The following is a 20578-nucleotide window of genomic DNA, read 5'->3' as shown; positions in this document are numbered from 1 at the left end:
GATAACATTTATTTGGTATATATTTGATTTTTGACAACTTTTTCAAATCAATGTGTACGGTAATACAAACCCAAGATTTAATTTAACTTGAAAATAATATTTAAAATACACGTGTGTACACTGCACAAGCACCCTTATTATTATCATAATAATAATAGTAATAATAACAAACTGGTGTAGATGACATCAACTGGCGCCACACCACACCAACTCGTTGTGAAGGGCCAGGGAGGATGGGAAGACCGAGGTGGGAGAATACTAACCAAATCTCCACTGGAAGTGTGCAATTCAAATCTGGTACCATGGGGAGGCATTTTATCATCCAAACCCCAGGAAATACCAATGGCCGATGCCAACGAGAAATCGGTGACAACGGTTGTTGTGATAACATGCAATCATCTGCACAAGTGGTCAAGAGAAATCTGGGGAGACTTGTTGTCACTTGGTCTCCAGGGAACACCACAGGTTACTGCCAGTGGCCGATCACTGATGATGGCCTGTGAGACAACGAATATGCTACACATTTTGATGAAAAACATGGCGAAAAAAATGGACATAGAAGAACAGAAAACAAAAACTTTAAATATAATTTCTGTATTTAAAGTAATAGTTGTTTAAATATTTCAACATATAATCTTGTGGGGCAAAATCCAGCTTCCCAATAAGAGGCACGCTGAATAGGAACAAAAATAATCTCAGTCATGAAAAATTTCTCCTCCACCGACCGAGGACAGAAAAGGTAAAGTTTAGCATCAAAACAGATACTACACTGTGATCTTGTTTCGAAGGCAAAAAAATATGTGTTTAATGTTTCTTTAATTGTTTGTTCCCTAAATTCATAATTCAGTTTTATCAGTATTAAATTGTATATTGTTTTAAAATCACTTAATTTTACATCAATAATATTTCATATTGAATAAAGTTCAGTTTCAGTATTAATCGAACTGTGTTCCTTTTTCTTTTGAAAAATGTTTTATTGCTCTTTTTCAAATGGCCCTCATATAGTACTAACAGTCTGACAAATCTTACCTACATTGTCTGCAGACATTTTTCAGTTAACAAGCCTTCTTCTTACTCTCGGTAGCTGTGCTACTGTACACTCATTAACCCTTATCCTAGAGTAGCCTCTGGGTCTTGATAAGTGGTGACTCCTTTGTTAAAAAAAGGGGAGGGGGGTATTAATCTGCATGTGAAGAAAATAGTTATATATGGAAGGGAGAATTCTCACTGCCGATACAATCCTTTATCTATCGCCAGGTATGCCCAAAAATGGAGTACTGTTGTCACATCTGGACAGGAGTTGCTCGGCACACCCTATCCAGCCTTGATAAAATTCAAAACCGGCTTCGAAACCTAATAGGTGATGCCCTTTTCTCTTCCCTGCAACCTCTTTCCCATAGAAGAGATGTTGCAAGCCTGTCTCTGCTTTATCGTTATTTTCATGGCAAGTGTTCGTCTGAGCTCTAATCTATGGTTCCTTCTTGCCAAACTTTCACAAAAATCACTCAACTAGCTACAAACAATATAAAGGATTTCCCCCAATCCCTTTCTGTGCCTAATTCTAAACGTATGTTTCATAAACAAAGCTTCCTCTACCCGTTTGGCCTGGTCATAAATTATGCTTAAATATATTTTAATTCATGCAGATTTTGTATTTATTATTATTATAGAGTGGATACTTTGATTATTATATTGTACCTAATATATAGCAGTGATTTCAAAAGTAAAAAAAAAAAAATATGACTTGCATGCCATCAATTAGAATCAAAACCAAAACAGTTCTCCAACCTTATTCGTTACTGTTTGACCTAAATCCATATGCATACAAAAATATATAAATGTATATTTGTGCATGTGTAGAAACACGTTTAATCAACTTACACCTGCCAAGGCTTAATTTCTTCTTCAATTTTGGCCCATTAGCAGCTATTTTTACCAGTTAAAAACCAAATCAAATTTATTTCACAGGTCCAAATCCTCTATATATCAAATTTCAAGTATGTACATCAAAAATTGACAGAGTAGTTTAGTAGAGACTGTTTCTCATACAGACACAAAGTCACGTTTATGTTTATATATATATATATATATATATATATATATATATATATATATATTAGGTGCTACTTCAACATTAAGAAAAGAATATCAAACCACATTTCTTCTTTTAACAACCATAATTCTAATAATAACCAAGGAACTTCTTTAACCACTTTAATTAAAAAACTTAACTCGAACAATACCCCCTTCTCAATCAAATGGACTATCATAAAAAAGTTAAGTCTTATACTCCAGGCTCTAAGTCATGTCGCCTCTGCACATCCGAAGCTATAACTATAATTACTTCCCCTCAAAGTAACAATATAATAAATTCTAAAAATGAACTGCTCTCTTTCTGTAAACATAAATCCAAATTTAATTATGGCAATTTTGAAATTACATAGTTATTACTTTTACCTTTTATATAGATATAAAAATTTTTTTCTTTAACTTTATTGTTTTTCTACATACTTCTTAATACTTTATAATTTTATATTCCTTTATTTTAATTCTTTATCTCTTCTTTGTATGGCTGGTTTTTTATCTGCATTTTCTGCTTTATTCTTTAAACCTTCCTATTTATATCAATCTACCCACACTTTCATCTCTTGTATGTATATTTACTTATATTTTACTATATGCATTTACTTAATTTTTTTCTTGCTTTTTCCTGAATTTGCAGATTTTTATTTTTTATTTTATTTTATATTTTTATTTATTTATTGTTTATTTATTTTCTATTTATTTATTGATTTATTTTCCATTTAGTGTCTTCTAACAACTCTTGCTTACCTTTTTTTAAGTGATGACCTGTACATTTCAGCTGACCTATATTATTTTGCCCTATATATTTTTCTCGTGCCTTTAACATTTCTTGTCTGGGTCATTTTGACATTTGTTTCTCTATTTTATATTTAACTCTATCACCATTTTTTTTTCCTCTTTTTCTTCCCTGATCTTTCTTATTTATATTTATATCTTGGCAGTAGAGTGAAAAGTATATCTTATTTTTCTTTTATTAATATTATTGGAATTTTTCCTTTTTTCCTTGTACACATTTTTGTGAATTTTCCCATGGATTATTATAGACCATCTTCTTCCAATTACGGGATTTCCTTGGATTTTACTTGTGCAAATGGAAATTCAATTAACTTTTTTGAAGTTATATATTTGGATTTTACAGTCACTGGATTATTTATCTTCCACCAGACTATCTATTCATGTGTAATCACCTTTTTCTTCACCATATTCCCTCTGCTTCACTTTTTTTGTTTTCAAGTAAGATCTTCGACTTACTTATTGTTTCATCAAATACTTTTGCATGCAAAATCCGATCCCGCATTTTGCTAATTCCTACCCTCTGATGAGAAGAAAAGTATTTCTTCGAAATCTGCGGATTAAGGACTATCCACTTATCTAGTGTTTCCTTTTCAGATTAAATATGTTTTTAACTCATTTCAAAGTGTTTTTTAACATGTTTTATTAACTGTTTGCTCGTATATATATATATATATATATATATATATATATATATAGAGAGAGAGAGAGAGAGATATTCTATATTAATAAATCTCATCAACACACTTTTGAAATCCTCTATTTAAAATTAACACTGGGTTGTTAACTGAAACTGCAACAGTGTTATCCCAAGCAGGTAGAAAAACTTACCAACTTCTTCAGCTTTGGTAAGAGATTTTTGAGCTTCTTCTCGTCTTTCCTTTCTTTTTTCAAGCTAAAATAAAAGCAGACAATTCAGTATTATTGATCATCTCACAAAAAAAAAAAGTATAAAATCAACTTGGGCACTTATCTAAAATTGCCCCTCATGAAACAAAAAATAAAACAAAAATAAAGAAAAATCTGTATGATGTACATACCCATGACAACAAAAATTACTTATTATTAATCAAGTAGTTTTATTTTTAAAGGAAATCAAATTTTATGGCTAAAGTACAAGCAACAAGCTTGCGACACCATCTTCAAAAACAGTCTGAAAAAAGAGATAATTTCAAATAATTCAAACTTATGAGACTTTAAAAAACTATTATCAAAGAAAAAGTGCAGTGGAAAAACTCACATTCACTTAAAAATCATTTTCTTTATAAAAATAAAACGGACCAATGTAAAGAATAAATACCCCGTAGCAGAAAATGATGACTGGCACACATTTATAGTGACACCGGTGGTTCGACCTTGACATTGGCATTGGTTGTTTGTAAACACGTCAAATAGCAAACATGGTTGAATGTTTGCGAGCAAGATTTAAAATATATTGACAAAACTTTTTAATAAAATTAATATTAATAATTATAATAATAATTATAATAAAAATAAATAAATAAATATAAAATTAAAAGAATAAGCTATATCAATTACAAAACATTGAAAACCAGTCTGAGAATTTCGGAAGCTGATCTCTCCTGTCTATTAAAAAATACATCATTTTAAAAACTTTTAAATAAAATTATTTAAACCAAACTTTAATCGCAAAAACAAATATAAAATAACTGACATTTAGGTTTTTGCAACCAAAATTGATTTTTATGTACAGTGTTTTTTTTTTCTTTCTGTGTGTATTTTTAATACAATTCAATATTTATCTAGAGTGCGATGTATGTCGGTGGTCAATAAAGGAGAATTCCTTCTAGATCAGGGCAATTTTTATGCATAATAAAAATCACAAGTATAAATAACAAGTATAAACAATTGAGATTTAAAAAATATATTTTATTCATATATCTTTTTATAAAGATGAAGTGTCGTTCTGTAAATACATTAAAATAAAACATACTCAGAAAGACACCCATTTAAATATATTTTGTTTAAATACGTTTGTTTTGTTACTCACAAAGTTTTGTGTAAATAGAAAGAATTTTTTTTTTAATCCTTAAAAGTTTTGTAAATATTTAATATTAAAAAAAAATGTTTTGTAAACATAGATATTTTTTCTTTTAAATCTTACAAACTTTCGTAAATATATTTTTTAAAAAATCTTGCTCGCGAACATTCAACTATATCTGTTATTTGACGTGTTTACAAACAACCAATGCCAATGTCAAGGTCGAACAACCGGTGTCACTTGAAATGTGCGCCGATCGTCGTCTTCTGCTATAAAGTATCTATTCTTTACTTGGTCCAATAAAACTACTTAATCAATTTTCGTGATTTTTGGTCATTATTTTTATTTTTTCATAAAGAGGAATTCTGGGCAAGTACCCCCCACCCTATCAATTAAAAATTCCACCTATTTTTAAGATGTAAATTATAAAGACTTACCTCCCCTGACTTCATTTCTGGAGGTTTTCCATCAAAAACATACACTGGCTTAATTCCATTTTCTAACATTCGGATAGTTCGATAGAAAATTCCCATAAGATGACTAAAATTAAAAAATAAATTCTTTATTTTATAGAAAGTTATATACAAGTTGACAGGTAAGAAAGATTGTTAAAAGTATAAATATCTTTTATAATGATACATATTATTTATACATAGATATCCCAAATTAAATTCATTAGATTACGTTAATTCCTTTTTGTGTCAATTTATTTTGATGCATTAAACAAGATGGTCGTCAATAAGAAAAAGACTCCATCATGTGTGGTCATTCTTTGATGAAACAAAGTTTTCTACCTCCTTTTATGTAAATCGTTTTTAAGTAGGAGGAAAAAAAAAAAATGAAGCAGAAACAGAGAAAAACAGGAAGAGGGAAAGAAATATAAAACAAGAGATGAACAAAAAGAGAAATAAAATCAGTATTTTCTTCCTTTTTCAAGGATGTAAATAAAGTACTATCTTTTTTTTCTAAGCATGTAAATAAATTAGCAAGAGTTACTACTGATGAAATATCAGCGTTAAGTTTTAAACAGTCAGAACAGCGAAATGAATACAATGTTTTTAGGATAGGGTATTAAAACAAAAATTGATCCTACGAAAAAAGAAAACAATATAGAACCATAATTTTAACTGACAAAAAGAGAAAAAAATATCAATTTAATTTTTTTTTTTAATGTTTGTTACTCGTCATGTTGATGTCTTATTTTTAAAAAACAAAAAGGAATAGATCAGTTTATTTTGTATTTCAAAATAGATTGAAAATAATGTTTCTCCTGTTATAAGTTTCCAAATTTCATAAATTTACTCATGGCGGAATGGTAACAAGCTTTTAAGCACCGTAGGAGTCAGAAAAAAAAATCCTGATACAAAATAACCACTTCATGGCATTAAAATTTTTTCTCATTAATTTGTTCAAAATTTTCCAAATATATCATGAAGATTATTATTAATGCAGGTGAAAGGATTAAAGGTGACTGGAGACCACCTATGAATTTAACATCCCCTTGACATTTCCTACTTCAGAGGAAGCCTTCAGAGGGTTAATGCCATATAACAAAGAAAATCGTATTGAAGGATATTTATTTCTGAAAAAAGTGGTGGCATTTTGAGGATTTAAAGTGTTTTCATTTTAAAATATCACTATTTTAGTAGAACTACCTTTAAATCTGTGATTATCCATTGCGTTTATGGTCGATGGGTATGGCTACTTACAGTTTTCTCAGACCAGGACTGAGTAGTGATGAAATATTTTCTGGCAAATCACAATTACATGAGTCATGCTTCACTTTCAAAAAAATTAAGAGAAACTATCAAAATCAAAACGTGGGGAAAGATCAGCAAAGGTATCCGTCTGCAATATAATGCTCATGTTACTAGATCAGAAGCACGAATGTGGCTATGAAATATCATCGTCCCCCTTACTCTTCTAGCCTTGTACCTTCGGACTTTCACTTTTTCCATGAAGTTATTTTGAAAGGAAAGTGTTTCTCAGATGATGCAACATTGATTTTTAAAGTCACGTTGTGGTTGAAAACACCAACCAGAAACATTCTACAAAAACGATGGGAAAAATGTGTAACTTCGAATAGTGCCAAGTTTTGTTGCTCTGAAAAATGGGTCAGGAGCATTACTTATTGAACACCCCTTGAACTTGAGGAAAAAAAGGCCTTTTCACCCTCACCATTTCTTGGGCTAACCTGACAAATTGCAATGAATAAATAAAAAATAAGATATGCTGGAAACACATTTTTATTTTCTGGAAGATAAAAAACTATTAACACTAAGAAATTTGCATTTTTTGAAAAGTCAAATTCTTCTTTCTCTCTCCCACAGAAGAGACGTTGCGAGCCTGTCTTTGTTTTACCATTATTTCCATGGCAAGTGCTCGTCTGAGCTACAATCTCTGCTCCCCTCTCGCCAATCTTTTATGAAAAACACCCATCTAGTTGAAGCCACTGTCAAAAATTTTCCCCACTCTCTATCTGTGCCTAAATCAAAACGTAGATTCCATGAACACAGCTTCTTTCTTAGAACAGCACGCCAGTGGAACTCTGTTCCGTCTGCCTGTTTCTCATCTGACTACAACTTGGATGTCTTCAAATCCAACGTAAACAAATTCCTGATGAACCGCCCCCTTAAGTAGACATTTTATGAAATCTCAACACTAACGTACAACATACTGTACATGCAATAACCCTTATCCCTGAGTGGCTTCCGGACCTTGATAAGTGGTGACCTCCCTGTAAAAAAAAAAAAAAAAAAAAAAAAAAAAATGTGCAAAAAAAAAAAAAAAAAAAAAAAAAAAGGGAGTTAACTGCATCCTTTTTAATTGTCATATGCACTTTGCATCATTTGGGAATGTATATATAAGATTTATTGAAACAAAAAATGTGTGAAATGCATTTTGTGTATTAAATATTTTGTAAATTTTGACAGAAGTTTATCTGAGAGCGACCAACAATTCCAAAATCAACTTCGAAAAGGTCACATGGTGTGTGTGGGGATGGAAAATTGTTTCTATAATTAACTTACAACAAAATGGGTCCAGCCTAAGTTTTTTTTTAACTCAATAAACTGGAAACATAGAACTTTAAAACAAACAAATATTTTTAAATGATTTAAGCAATTGTTAGCATTTACATAAGTATTAAATAATGCATTCATTTTAACAATTTTCCTATCCAGAAGAAGTATTTTTTGAAAGAAACTAAACTGAAATACATTTTTTTCTTTTAAAAATCATAGTGCAAGGATAAAAAACTGCTAGTTGGAATCAAATATTGCTTCATCAGATTTAAAGCCAAATTGAGAAACAGACCAGCTTCTTTTATTATTTTTAAATAAATGCATAATTTTTTTTAATCGGTCATTTTTTTTACATATTTTGTTTACGATGGACATATTTTAATTTTGTTTCGTTTATATTTGTACATTATTTGTGCTCATATCTGATACTATAAATGATAATCTGTCATTATTTAAAAATTTTACCTGGTTGTCTCACCGTCCTCGTTGGTCAGCATAGAACCATCTTGCCGCACTGCTATCAGAAATTGGTAAATACACATAGAGGCATCAACTGCAATTTTGCGCCCTATAAAAAATACAAGCAAAAAACATCTGAGCATATATTGTTTTTATTTTATATACATTATATCTAATATTTTGTGGCCATGCATGACAATTTTTATTACTGAACTTTGTAATTATTATCTCCAAATATTAGCGACAAAGTAAATTTTTAGATAAAAATGTTTGGAATAAATTATTTGTTAGTTTTAGCAGAAAGATTTTGGTAGATAAAGTGAGTGAGAGTTGTGTGACCACGCCGAGTGACAGGAGCCAGATTTAAGTGGTATTTGGATGTAATGATTTTATTGGACCCCCTGCTTTATTTTTATCATCCCTACGTTTTTGTTCAGTTTCAATTTTATATCTTCTCCCTGTTCACCATTAGATAAGAGATGGATTGATTTGCCAGTGATGTAGGTTATTCTTTGAAATTTTGAAGAGAAGTGAGATTTAATGAAGCGTTGAGGCCTGCACCTATTTTTTTGACTGGTTGCCATATTGTGTAGATGTGTGTGTGGGCGGGGCGGGGGATTTACACTAACTCAAGAGTTTTTGATCATCTATTATATAAATCTCACCTTGTATGTATGTATGTATGGCTGCCTAAAACTTTTGACACAGGCGACAGATTTTCATGAAATCGGTATCGTTTTGAAGCTCAACCTTTTGAACGACAAATATCGAAAAATTGGCTAAAAACATTAATTCCTTCACCCTCAACTGGGCATTTTTCTACAAGGAGGGGGGGGGGTAACTTTTTTCGCCAATATTTTCAAAAGTCATCCCCCTCTTCTCGATTGACTAGCCTTAATTTTAACCTTCTCCACTTCCGATTTGGCAATGGATGCAACAGAAAAAGTCATTTTTTTTCACATTCTTTTCCTCCTTCGCGGTACAGGTTTGAAACACTTTTTTTTTTTTTTAGCTCAACATACACCTCCGGGCAACGTCGGGCCCCCAACCCAGGCTAGTCTATAATAAAATGATAGCGAATGTTCCTTTGCAATTTCCAACACTCTTGGAACCCAACGAGGTAATTCTTATTCAAAGCTCCCTAACTGACTATTCTAAACTCATATTGCAGCATGTTTCCATACAAGAATACACACTTTTCCCATAAAGGTTATATTTTCTCCTTCTTGAGTGACTCTCTTACTAACATAATCTCATAATGGTAGTAGCAAATATATTCCCTTCTTTAATTTTAGTCCTGCCCACAAAACTAAATCTTTTATCAAAAGTAATACTTAGCAACAAAACACCAGGTAATTATTCCACTTACTAAATACATCAGTTTACATCGGCCTAACATTACAGAATATGGAATGCTCGCTTGCAATTCTAAGTTCAGCAGAATGATGAAATGGCACTTGGGCAAACAGCTTAGCGTTGTAACCAGTCGTTCAATTCAGAGAAGACCATTTTCGAACATGGAAAAGGCCTTTCTCATTATGACTATCAGACGCTTACCCGAAACAAAACTATTACTCATAACAAAAAATACAAACATCATCATTTTCACTAATTGTTCCAGATATATTTTAGCTTAATTATGCATCCATCATCTGTGTTAAAGTTAATATATCACATTTCACATAACCCATAATTATTCCTTCGTTATGGTGAATACATAAACAAACACATTCTTTATACCTGGCCATAAGCCAGTTGATGCTTCAAATCACTTAGCTAGTAACTTTGTCTTCTTTTTCTTCTCGTTTTAGTGCTACCTTATTTCTCTGCGCCTTCATCTTCATCTTTACAGGTCTTCTCCTTCATTTTACACCACCTTCATTTTTTTTTGTTGTCTTCTTAGTCTGAAACTTTTAATTCTTCCTCTTTTTTTCTGCTTCTACTTATTTTTACTTCTTTTCCATCATCGTCTTCTTCCTCTTCTTTTTGTCTACTTTTTCTGCTTTTCCAGTGTTTTCTTCTTTTTAAACATCTTTGACTTTGCATTCTTCTTTTTCTTCATCTTTTTTCTGTTTTCTTCTCCTTATTTGTATTTTTTACTCTTTCTCTTCTAAACAATTGCTTAAGCGTGATTGATTATCAGCTTTTTCAGAATTATACTTTTCCATTCAACAGTTTAAAGGCGTCAATATTTCATTCAATTTTATTTCTAAACATTACAGCAAAACATTAACCATGGTCAAAACGTATTATAGAAATGGTTTACTGATTGTTTAAAGACATGACTAGCTTAGCGTAACGGGATGTAATTGGGTGTTTATGAATGTGATTATTAGTTTCTTTGCGGAGAAAATACTTTTACAAATTTTACATAACTAGACAGATTTTCAGAATTAGAATCAGTTTAAATGCCAGATTGCCTTAAGGCTTTTAACATTTAACACATACATACTTATGCAGATTATAGACTATGCTGAAAAAATAGCGTTATAAATATTTATTGATTCACTCTTAACATGGGAAGCATAAAAAAAAAAAAAAAAAAACTACCATATACACTTTGATTTTACTTGAACATAGTATGTAAAATATAATAGGGTCCATATTATGCATACGTACAAAACATGTTGCAATATAACATCTACACAAACGCAGTGAACATTATGGCAGTCATGGACGTCATTCTCTGACACTTGATGACAGTGACAAAGTTGTTAATGCAGACACTGCCCACAAGCAACTGCCTAAATATAGCAGTAATTGACAGTGTCAGTTTAAAGGCAAGTAGCTGCTCTAAAGCAACACTAATTGGCAGTAAACATCAGCGCCAACAATGATAGCCAGTGGATCCCGCCAGCTGCCACTGTCAGATAATGCATGACAGTAGAAGCCAGATGTTTTATTTTGGCCAATGCTCACAATTTTTCTACCCCTAGTAACCGCCGCAATCTCTCAGTGTTTAATACTTTTTTAGATGGGTTAGATTTCCACCGGGTAACGTCAGTACACAGGTCCTGCTAGTTATAAATACTTACATTTCCTTTTTTTCTCCCTGTATATAAAATTTTATTACTTTCTTCCACCACCTACATTTTATTGTATCATTAGAGCACTCATGGTCATTTATGGCGAATGAGGTGTAAACGTTTGATATAACTGATATTTATAAATGTGATCAGTTAGTCAGAATAAACAAACTTTTTTCAATGGCCTCCTTTAACAATTTTGGCCTTGTATCACATTCTATATATATTACTAGCAGGGGTAATGACGTTACCCACATGTGTTGCGATGGTGTAGTAAGGATAGGAATAAAAAGCAGGCGGGGGGGGGGGGGTCAACAACAGGGTGGAGAGAGGAGTTAAAAAAAAAAAAAAGTAATAGTAGGCTGAAACCTGTAACGCAAAGGAGGAAAAGAAGGTGAGGTTAAAAAATAGTGGTAATAGGCAGGCAGGCTCGAACCCGTAATGTGGAGGAGGGAAAGAAGGTGAAAAAACGCAACGTGTTAGCCGATGTTGCCATCGTGCAAACAGAAGTTGCATGCGCTGAATTTAAGCACAATCAAACGTACGATGATTTAAACACTTTGGATACTTATTTGCTTCCCCACGAAAGCAAATTAGACACAAGATCGTTTTTAATGTGGAGCTCTACCAAAAAAAGGGGGCACTCTGCCAGTATCCCAAAAAAATAGTAATTGTCTCAGTATGAAGGGTTTCCCCTTCATTAACTAAGGACCAATTAGTGAAGCATCAGAAATCACGGCCCGAAGACTAAGCTTCCCGCTTTTTCGAACAGTTTCGCTTTATATGAAAAAGCCAAACAAACAACCAAGATGGCGCCACGATGGGAATTTTGTTTAACTCGATCAAAAAAAAAAAAAAAAAAAAAAAAACGAAACGGAGATATAACAATCTAGGAAGTATGCAAAAACTAATTGATGCGAGAACACCGATACAAAAAGTCTTTCGCGGACATACACAAATGCTCGTGCTTATTTTGCCTTTTATATATTAAATTAGTGGGGGGTATCCGGCATTGCCCGGATGTTTGTAGGTGTGTGTCTTGGGGAGGGGGGGGGGTAAATCACAACAAAAAGGAAGCTTCACTCTGTTTAAATATAAAAAAACGATGAGAAAAAAAAAAATTATTAAGGGAAGAGGGGGCAGCTAGGCTCGAACTTGGAGCCTTGAGGCCAATAGGGTGAGCCTGAACACCTGCGCTATGGCGACAGTAGCAATGTAAGAGCGATTAAAAAGTGAATTGACGTCAAACATCACGCTATTCCACAGTTTTTAAATACGTGTTTAATGAGGTCAAATCCTTTTACTGCGGGATAGTTGTTTTGAGTTTGTTATGATGGTGAAAATCCGACACCGACCAAACGTTTACATTGCTTTCTAGAGACCACCGGCCATGGGCCAGGGAGCTGGATATTTGAATCAAGTTTTGCTTTTTTTATACCGAAAAACTAAAGCAACACGTGGCGATCCAAACATCTGGAATATTTAGCGTTTCAAAGTCGGGCAAATTAAATAGACAAGCGACTCCCATTGTTAACTCGTAGATATTATGATTTAGACGTCATATAAAAAGTTTTAAGAATGAGAGAGACCCCCCGAAAAAAAGCCTTTTGCGAACATACATAAAAAGTGTACATACATACATACATTTTGCCTTTTATATTTCTAGCGAGGGGTACCCGGCGTTGCCCAGGTGTTTGGAGGTGTGCGTGTTTGGGGGGGGGGGGGAGAAATCAGAACAAAAAGGAAACTAACCCTGTTTAAATATAAAAAAAAACAATGTTAAACTTGTTAAATATAACCAAAAAACAGCAATTTTAAAAATGGAAAAACAAAAGTAGGTGGCAGGTAGGCTCGAACCCAAAGCCTTGAGGCCAATAGGCTGAGCCTGAACACCTGTGCTACGGCGACAGTAGCAATGTAAGATTGATTAAAAAGTGACAAACATCACGCTATTCCGCAGTTTTTAATGAGGTCAAATCCTTTTATTGCGAGATAGTTGTTTTGAGTTTGTTTACCCAATGAAAGCAATTGTCTGATATGACGGTGAAAAGCCAACATTGACCAAGCGTTTACATCCGGCCAATCGAATCTGGTTTCGCTTTTTTCAACCCGAAAAGCGAAAGCAACACGTGGCAATCCAAAAATGGGGAATATTTAGCGTTTCAAAGTCAGGCTAATTAAATAGATAGGCGACTTCCGTTGTTAAAAAGTTGACATGCAGAAAGTGAAAATGAAGGAGTTAATGTAGGAGAAGAAATTAAATCACGCACTTACGTTTGGCTGGAAGCCAGTTCTTTCTGCCGTGGTAGGGGAAATCAGTTCCCTCAAGAGTGTCTTAATCGTTAGCAATTGTCTGATATGAAGGGGTATTTCCCACACTAATCAAAGCTGATTTCCTTCGACATCTGCTGGCTAGCAGTGTCAGAAGTCGCTATTAAAAATGCGTGATAAAAACTTGAATAATTAGACTTACTATCTTTCGAAGTTTATAAAAATGTAATTTAAACCCTAATTTTTTTTTCAATAAAAGGAGCAAAGACCAAATTTTAAAATAATAACACGTTTAATAGAAAAATATGCAATATTTGTTTTTTTTAAATCGATTTTCTTTAAAAAAGATTTCAAGAAAATCAACGAATTTTAACTTACTTTGAATATAATAAACATATATAAATTCCAAAAAATCACTTACCTATAAAAAAATACTAATCAATGGATACTTCCATTCTTCATTGTTAAGAATTTATCCATATTTATATTTTATATTCATGTACTTTTTAAATAAAATAATTTTTTAAGCAAGGATTAAAAAATACTGCGACTTCAAATTGTCATATCAGATGGTCAGAGCGGGTTTGTCTCCCTTTCTTCCAGTTGAAAACTACGGTAGCCTAAAACCACCATAATTAATCTCCCTTTTCTATTTCTGACATGTGTTTGCTGTCAACAAAAATTAGGCAATATGGGTCACCGTACTTGAAAAATGATCACATTCACTCATAAGTAAGTTTAATTTTATAACCCCCCCCCCCCGACAAATTTAGCATTTTTTTTTTTATTCTCTTAAAGTTTTTGATTTAAAATATTTTAATTTCTTTTTTTTTTTTAAATATCTAAAATAAAACATTGAATGAAATAAAATTATAGTAAGTGCTTAATATTTAGACAATATTTTAAAAATATGAGATTCCACTTAAAAAAAAAAATCATGGTTTAAAAAAGAAAAGTTTTAAACTTTTGACTTTACAGGTAAATTTGCACAAAACTTTTTTTTTTTGTTTTAAATTAGATTATTATCTTTATTGATCTTTTTACAATTTGTGATATATAAATCTAGTTGAGAAAATTAATTATTTTCATTTTAATCGACATTTCAAAATTGGAGGGGGGGGGGAGAAAAAAAAAAAAGCGTTTGTCTAAAATATTATATTTGGTTTATTGGAAAGAACATAAAATTTCACATTAAGCCTGAAAATATCTTAAAAATTGAACCAACAGAAAAATTTTGATAGATTTTTGAATTAAAAAAAATTTAACTCATGACAGAAAAAAATGGCTGCATGAGCACACGCAGGCACTTTGTAAACATTGTTTATTAAAAAATAAAAAATATTTCTATTTTTTTTCCAAAAACTTTAATAGTTTATTTTGGAAGTATATTCCATAAAGAAATTAAACAATCCACTTTAAAAAGAGAAATTACGAGTTTTGTACATTTTATTCGCAGTTTTGTGTTAAGGGTGTCAAAAATTCCTCTCAAAATTCTGATACACCTACCTGCTGGCCACGATTTTTTTTTTTTTCTTTGAATCAGTTCCACTTCTATATGAAAAAGCCAAAGAAACACACGGAGAGTAAGAAATATTGTGAAAATAGGGTGTAAAAGTCGCTCAAATAAAAGATAGACGCGACCCCGTTCCGTAAATCAAAGATATTATAATCTAGGGAGCATGAGTGACATCCTCGAGCCCCCCCCCTCTAAAAGCCTTTGCCGGACATACAAAAAATGTGCACACACTTACACACATTTTCGCTTTTATATAATAGATTAGAAGAAGATTTTTTTTTATAGGGTGACACCTTTTATATTCTCCAGGGCTTTCTAGGATTTGGATCACGTGACTCAAATTAACCAATCAAGGACAATAATTTAAAAAAGCGTCTGCTCTTCATATTACACCATTAAAACCGGTGCTTTCTTTTACGTCTTCCCTAAAGATCTTAACCGCTTTTACACTGTAGATATTTGCCTATTAAATTTTTTAACTTTTCAACATAGGGTTAAAGTGTAATATTTGTTTCGATAATATAGTTTTCTGTCCTCAGTCATTGAAGAAAATACTTCTAGCTAGACTGAGGTAATTTTTATTTTTGCCACAATCCAGAATTCTCCTTTCTGAGGAGATAAATTTTTTTCACATTAATAACCAACCTTGTGTTATCCTCAAATTTTTCTAATTTTTTGTGAGGATATGTCATGGTGGAAATCACTGCTTCAATATTTTCTTTGTTTTTCTCTCCCTTCCGCGCCCCTGCGCCTTCCCTTACCTTAAAACACGACACGGCGAGAGCATGAGTGTAGAAACCAGCGAACAGATCTGGCCGCAATGAATTCCTTCACCCTTTCTTCCTCCCGTTCATCATCAACTCGTGACTTAAATATATCACAAAAAACACCACTAAAAAAGGTGATTAACATTCATCCTTAAGACAAAATTAATTTTAAATGGAATCAATACACTCACAATCTACTTTTGATTGCATAAATTTCTGCCAAAAATTAATTAGAATCGTTTGTTTGTGTTCACAAAACGACCGCACTGATATCATGCCGACGACATGAATACGGCTCGTCTTGGCCAAATCAGGCAGCTCGGCTAGGGGGCTAAGAGTCCCCCTGAATCAGGAGATCCAAACACGGCCGTAGGATTTCATGCAGCAGCACGGACTCCAGTTCCAGTACCAGCAGCAGCCGCTACAACAGTAATTCAAAGAGCCCTTTTCAGAGCTAGGTTCCTCCGAAAGACCTCCCCTTTGTTTACTCTGTTTAGCCTTTCCTGACCACAGCGCAGTGCAGCCGCAGCAGTAATCCGAAGAACCATTTTCAGGGCTAGGTTCCTACGAAAGACCTTCCCCTTTGTTTTACTGCCTGTCGCCTCCTGCAGCTCCAACTTCCTGCACCTCCAGCCTCCAGCTTTCCTGCATCTCCTGCCTGCAGCTCCAGCTTCCTGCATTTCCGGCCTGCAGCCTTCAGCTTCCTGCACCTCCTGTCTGCAGCCCCAGACTCCTTCTTGCAACATCTGGCCCTGCTTCGCAGTCTGTTGCCTTCCTTTTCCAGTCCCGGACGCAATTCCTAGACCGCTCCTGGGTCAAGGCCCCCGGTTCCTGACTAATCCAGACTCGGTCAAGTCACTCGTTCCTGACGTCCAGCCGACCAATCAAGATCAAGACGAGGACTCTCGATCGAACACATCCTTTGTTTTTTTACAAATAAAAGGGCGATTTTTCGTCCTTTAAACGAACATTCCTGTATCTGTCATTCTTCTTTGCCTATTCACCGTTTTTCTGCCTGTGTCTACCTTGTTAATTGTTGGGTCGATTGTGTCCGGACGACCGGCCCCAGCAACAGATACTTATTTTTGTCAGATATGCAAGATCTTTTAGGTATTTTTTTACGACATGCCCCAGCGTAGTATAAAAAACCCCAACCATTCCATGTTAAGAACGGCTTTCGGAATAAACTACCCCAACCTCCCCATGTTAAGAACGGCTTTCGATGTTGGGGGGGGGAGAAGGGTGTTTATTCCAAAAGCCGTTCTTAACATGGGGAGATTGGAGTGTTTATAATACGCTGGGACACATCGTAAAAATTTACCGATTTTTTTTATTTGATGCAATGTTCATGTGTTACTGGATGCAATGCGTCATTGCGTCAGTAACACATAAACCGGTAATTTTAATTATTTTTTTTCCCAGTAATTGCATGCCAACACTTAAATTAGATTGAGTTTTTGTTTTTAATAACTTTTTATGAATAATTAAAATTACCGGCTTAAACAATTGGACACAAAAGTTGGTATTTGTGCAGTTTACGAACCGAACCGCGTTATTTATTTTTTAGATAGGATCAAGTAAAATCAATTTTTTTGGTATCTTTTGTTTATTAAATTGTTAGGTGAAAGTACATCTGAAACGTGTACAATTGAAAGATAAAAGTTAACGGTTCCCCTTCCCATGTTAAAAGTGGCTTTCTAAATAATAACGTTATTATTTCAGCACAGTCCGTAAACTGCAGAAGTATATAAACTACGTGTTTTTCGACGAAACTGTAATTCTACACATATTAACAAGTTTTCAAAACAAAATTAGAAGCGTATTTACTGGTCGTTAAGTAAAAAAAGAAAAGGAAAAAAACACCAATTCTTTGTAGATCCTTGATTTACAAAGATTTATTGTTATTTTGTTAGAACTTATTTAGCTATTTTTAAATTGAATATAAACTTTTACGGCCAAAGAAACAAGATTTTTTGTCTTAAATAAAAATCGTACACATACCAAAATAATTCTTGATCTCGTTTTCTTTCATTGACGATGGGGCATTATCTCCAAGAAGCTTTGCGAGACCCTGAATTCCCATGTTGGTATTATTTGTTATAAAAAAACGAGAATTAATGGGTTTCAGACGAAGAAAAACACGGAATCTCCAGATGGCGCTAAAAGAGGAGAACATGGACTAATTTACCGCCAAAATTATGAAATAATCTTAGTTTCGTACTTGTTAATATTCATTCCTCCTTTTTTTTTATTATTAATTTATTTTATAAAAATGTTAATTTATTAAAGATTTTAATTCTATATATTTACAAGATAAATATTTAAGCATTAAGCAAGCTATAATATTCTTACATTAAATTGGAAACCGAACATTCAATAAAATTAAAATGAAACAAGTTATTTCAAATAAATACAGACATTCAAAATATATTTTTTATTGTTTAAATATAACATCTAAAATTATATAAGGACATGGGTCATTTTGTCCATTTTTCCAACTACGCAACTTCATTTATTTATAATGTTCTAACTTTGTATCTCAATTGTTTGATCTTCCGATCCAGCATGGCGAGTGATTTGAACGAATTTGGTTTTATTAGAACAATAAATGATGATGAACAAATCAATTTTGATGATGAAACTTCCGAAAGTGATCAAGAAGTATGTAAAATTTTCATTTTAATGTTGAATTAAATCTTTGTTTTGATTCTTTTATTTTTATACGATATATGAAATTAACACGTGTTGATGTTTCAGTACTTAAGTACTTTAAATAATAACGTTATTATTTAGAAAGCCATTTTTAAAATTGGGGAGAGGAGAGTATTTTCTAACTATTCTCTACTTTCATTTTACAATTTAATGAAAAAAAAAAAAGATATCGTAAAACTTGAATTTAACTTGAAAATACTATTTAAAAATAGCGCGGTAACAAAAGTGCACGATCCGTGCACCGATGTTTTTTTCTTTTTTTTTTTTTTTTGCAACATTGAATTTATTGCTTTATATAACACGATCGGGTACTTGTACAGTTTAATCAAGACATTAAAAAAAATGAAAATATTGAAAAAAAAAAAAGTTATATTGTACGTACCCATTATGGAATAAAGTTCCCCGAAAAATATTTCACTGAATTTAATCAAGTAGTTTTTTTTTTCTTACATCGGAAAAACAATTTGCTATGACACCAAGCAAAACGTAGCCATGTTTCAATTTTTAGACCACGAGGAAAGAATAAAAGCTATTATTTAACATAGGAACGGAGGTGTCGCGCTTTAGACTGAGTTATCTCTCCGTGGCGCCCCTACTTCCTTTCCTCATGGTCTAAAAATTCATACATGGCTACCTTCAGGTCGCTATCGTAAATTGTTTTTACACTGTTAAAAACAAATTACTTGATCAAATTAAGTGAAATCTTTTTCGGAGAACTTCATTTCATAACGGGTACGTACACCTCTGATCTTGAGCATGTGGTACAATGGGGAAAGAGGTGGCTGTTCACTTTTAATGCATCCAAAACCAAGCTTCTATCTTTACATCATCAACGTTCTGATCCCAATCTGGCATCACTTGAAATGGATGGCTCTCGTCTTGGGGAGGCTCCATGTCTTGACAAGCTTCTGGGTTTGAAATGGAACACGTACATCAAATCTGTTGCCAGGGACGCTGGGAAAATGGTGGGATCCTTCTACCGCTCCGGCGCTCCAGAAGATCTCACTACTGATGCAATTCTCTATCTGTATAAAAGCCAAGTACATCCAAGGATGGAATACTGCTGCCACATCTGGGCAGGACCTGCTAAAAACAGCCTATCCTGCCTTGACAGAGTACAAAATAGACTTCGTGGTTTAGTGGGGGATGCCCTTTTCTCTTCCCTGCAACCTCTCTCCCACAGAAGAGACGTTGCGAGTCTGTCTTTGTTTTATCGTTATTTCCAGGTGCTCGTCTGAGATCCAATCCCTCGTCCCCCCTCGCCAATCTTTCAGGAAAAACACCCGTCTGGCTGAAACTACTGTGAATAATTTTTCCCACTCTTTATCTGTGCCTAAATCCAAATGTAGATTCCATGAGCAAAGCTTATTTCTTAGAACTGCACGCCAGTGGAACTCTCTGCCGCTTGCCTGTTTCCCACCTGACTACAACTTGGACGTCTTCAAATCCAACATAAACAAACTCCTGACAAACCGCCCCCTTAAGTAAGACACTCTATCAAAACCCCCAATACTAATGATTACTACAATACTATCTCATTGATTACTGTACACGCAATAACCCTTATCCCTGAGTAGCCTTCGGGCCTTGATAAATAGTGACCCCCATGTTAAAAAAAAAAACACTATAACTTTTTTAAATATTTTCATTTTCTAATGTCTTGATTAAACTGTACAAGTACCACACAATCTGTTATAAAACTTTTCTTTAGAAAATGTTGTATTGAAAAAGAAAATCCCAAAATCCATTAAGTTTTTAAATTTTGTAACAATTCAAAAATTATTATGTTTTCAAAGTTTTGAGATAAGGATTGATAATTTCTATTAGTCACACTACTTATCTCATATTGAGCTATTTTCACAATGTTTTAGCCGAGGTAACCTGCGACCTTTTTGTAAGTATCTTTTCTCGAACTTGAGCATCTA

General features: G+C 33.2%; 2 protein-coding genes across 2 annotated transcripts in view; one reads left to right on the top strand and one right to left on the bottom strand.

Moving 5' to 3' along the window:
- Nucleotides 1-18150, bottom strand: part of LOC145252689 (flap endonuclease 1-like) — a 53912-nt gene extending 35762 nt beyond the window's left edge. The window contains exons 1-4 of the mRNA XM_080112510.1: nt 17943-18150; nt 8368-8470; nt 5317-5419; nt 3709-3772 (exon numbers count right to left, since the gene is read on the bottom strand). Coding sequence (XP_079968636.1) covers nt 3709-3772; nt 5317-5419; nt 8368-8470; nt 17943-18117 — 445 coding nt within the window. The 5' untranslated portion in view covers nt 18118-18150. The remainder of the gene's footprint in view (nt 1-3708; nt 3773-5316; nt 5420-8367; nt 8471-17942) is intronic.
- A 297-nt stretch (nt 18151-18447) lies between these two features.
- The window catches only part of LOC145252688 (putative ATP-dependent RNA helicase DDX27), a 69634-nt gene continuing 67503 nt past the window's right edge, over nt 18448-20578 (top strand). Inside the window, exon 1 of the mRNA XM_080112509.1 lies at nt 18448-18602. Coding sequence (XP_079968635.1) covers nt 18507-18602 — 96 coding nt within the window. The 5' untranslated portion in view covers nt 18448-18506. The remainder of the gene's footprint in view (nt 18603-20578) is intronic.

Source organism: Euprymna scolopes, chromosome 29, assembly GCF_053919585.1.
Source record: "Euprymna scolopes isolate OS-2025 chromosome 29, ASM5391958v1, whole genome shotgun sequence".
Lineage (NCBI taxonomy): Eukaryota > Metazoa > Mollusca > Cephalopoda > Sepiida > Sepiolidae > Euprymna > Euprymna scolopes.
The sequence above is the reverse complement of the archived record's forward strand: the minus strand, read 5'-3'. Positions and strand labels throughout refer to the sequence as shown.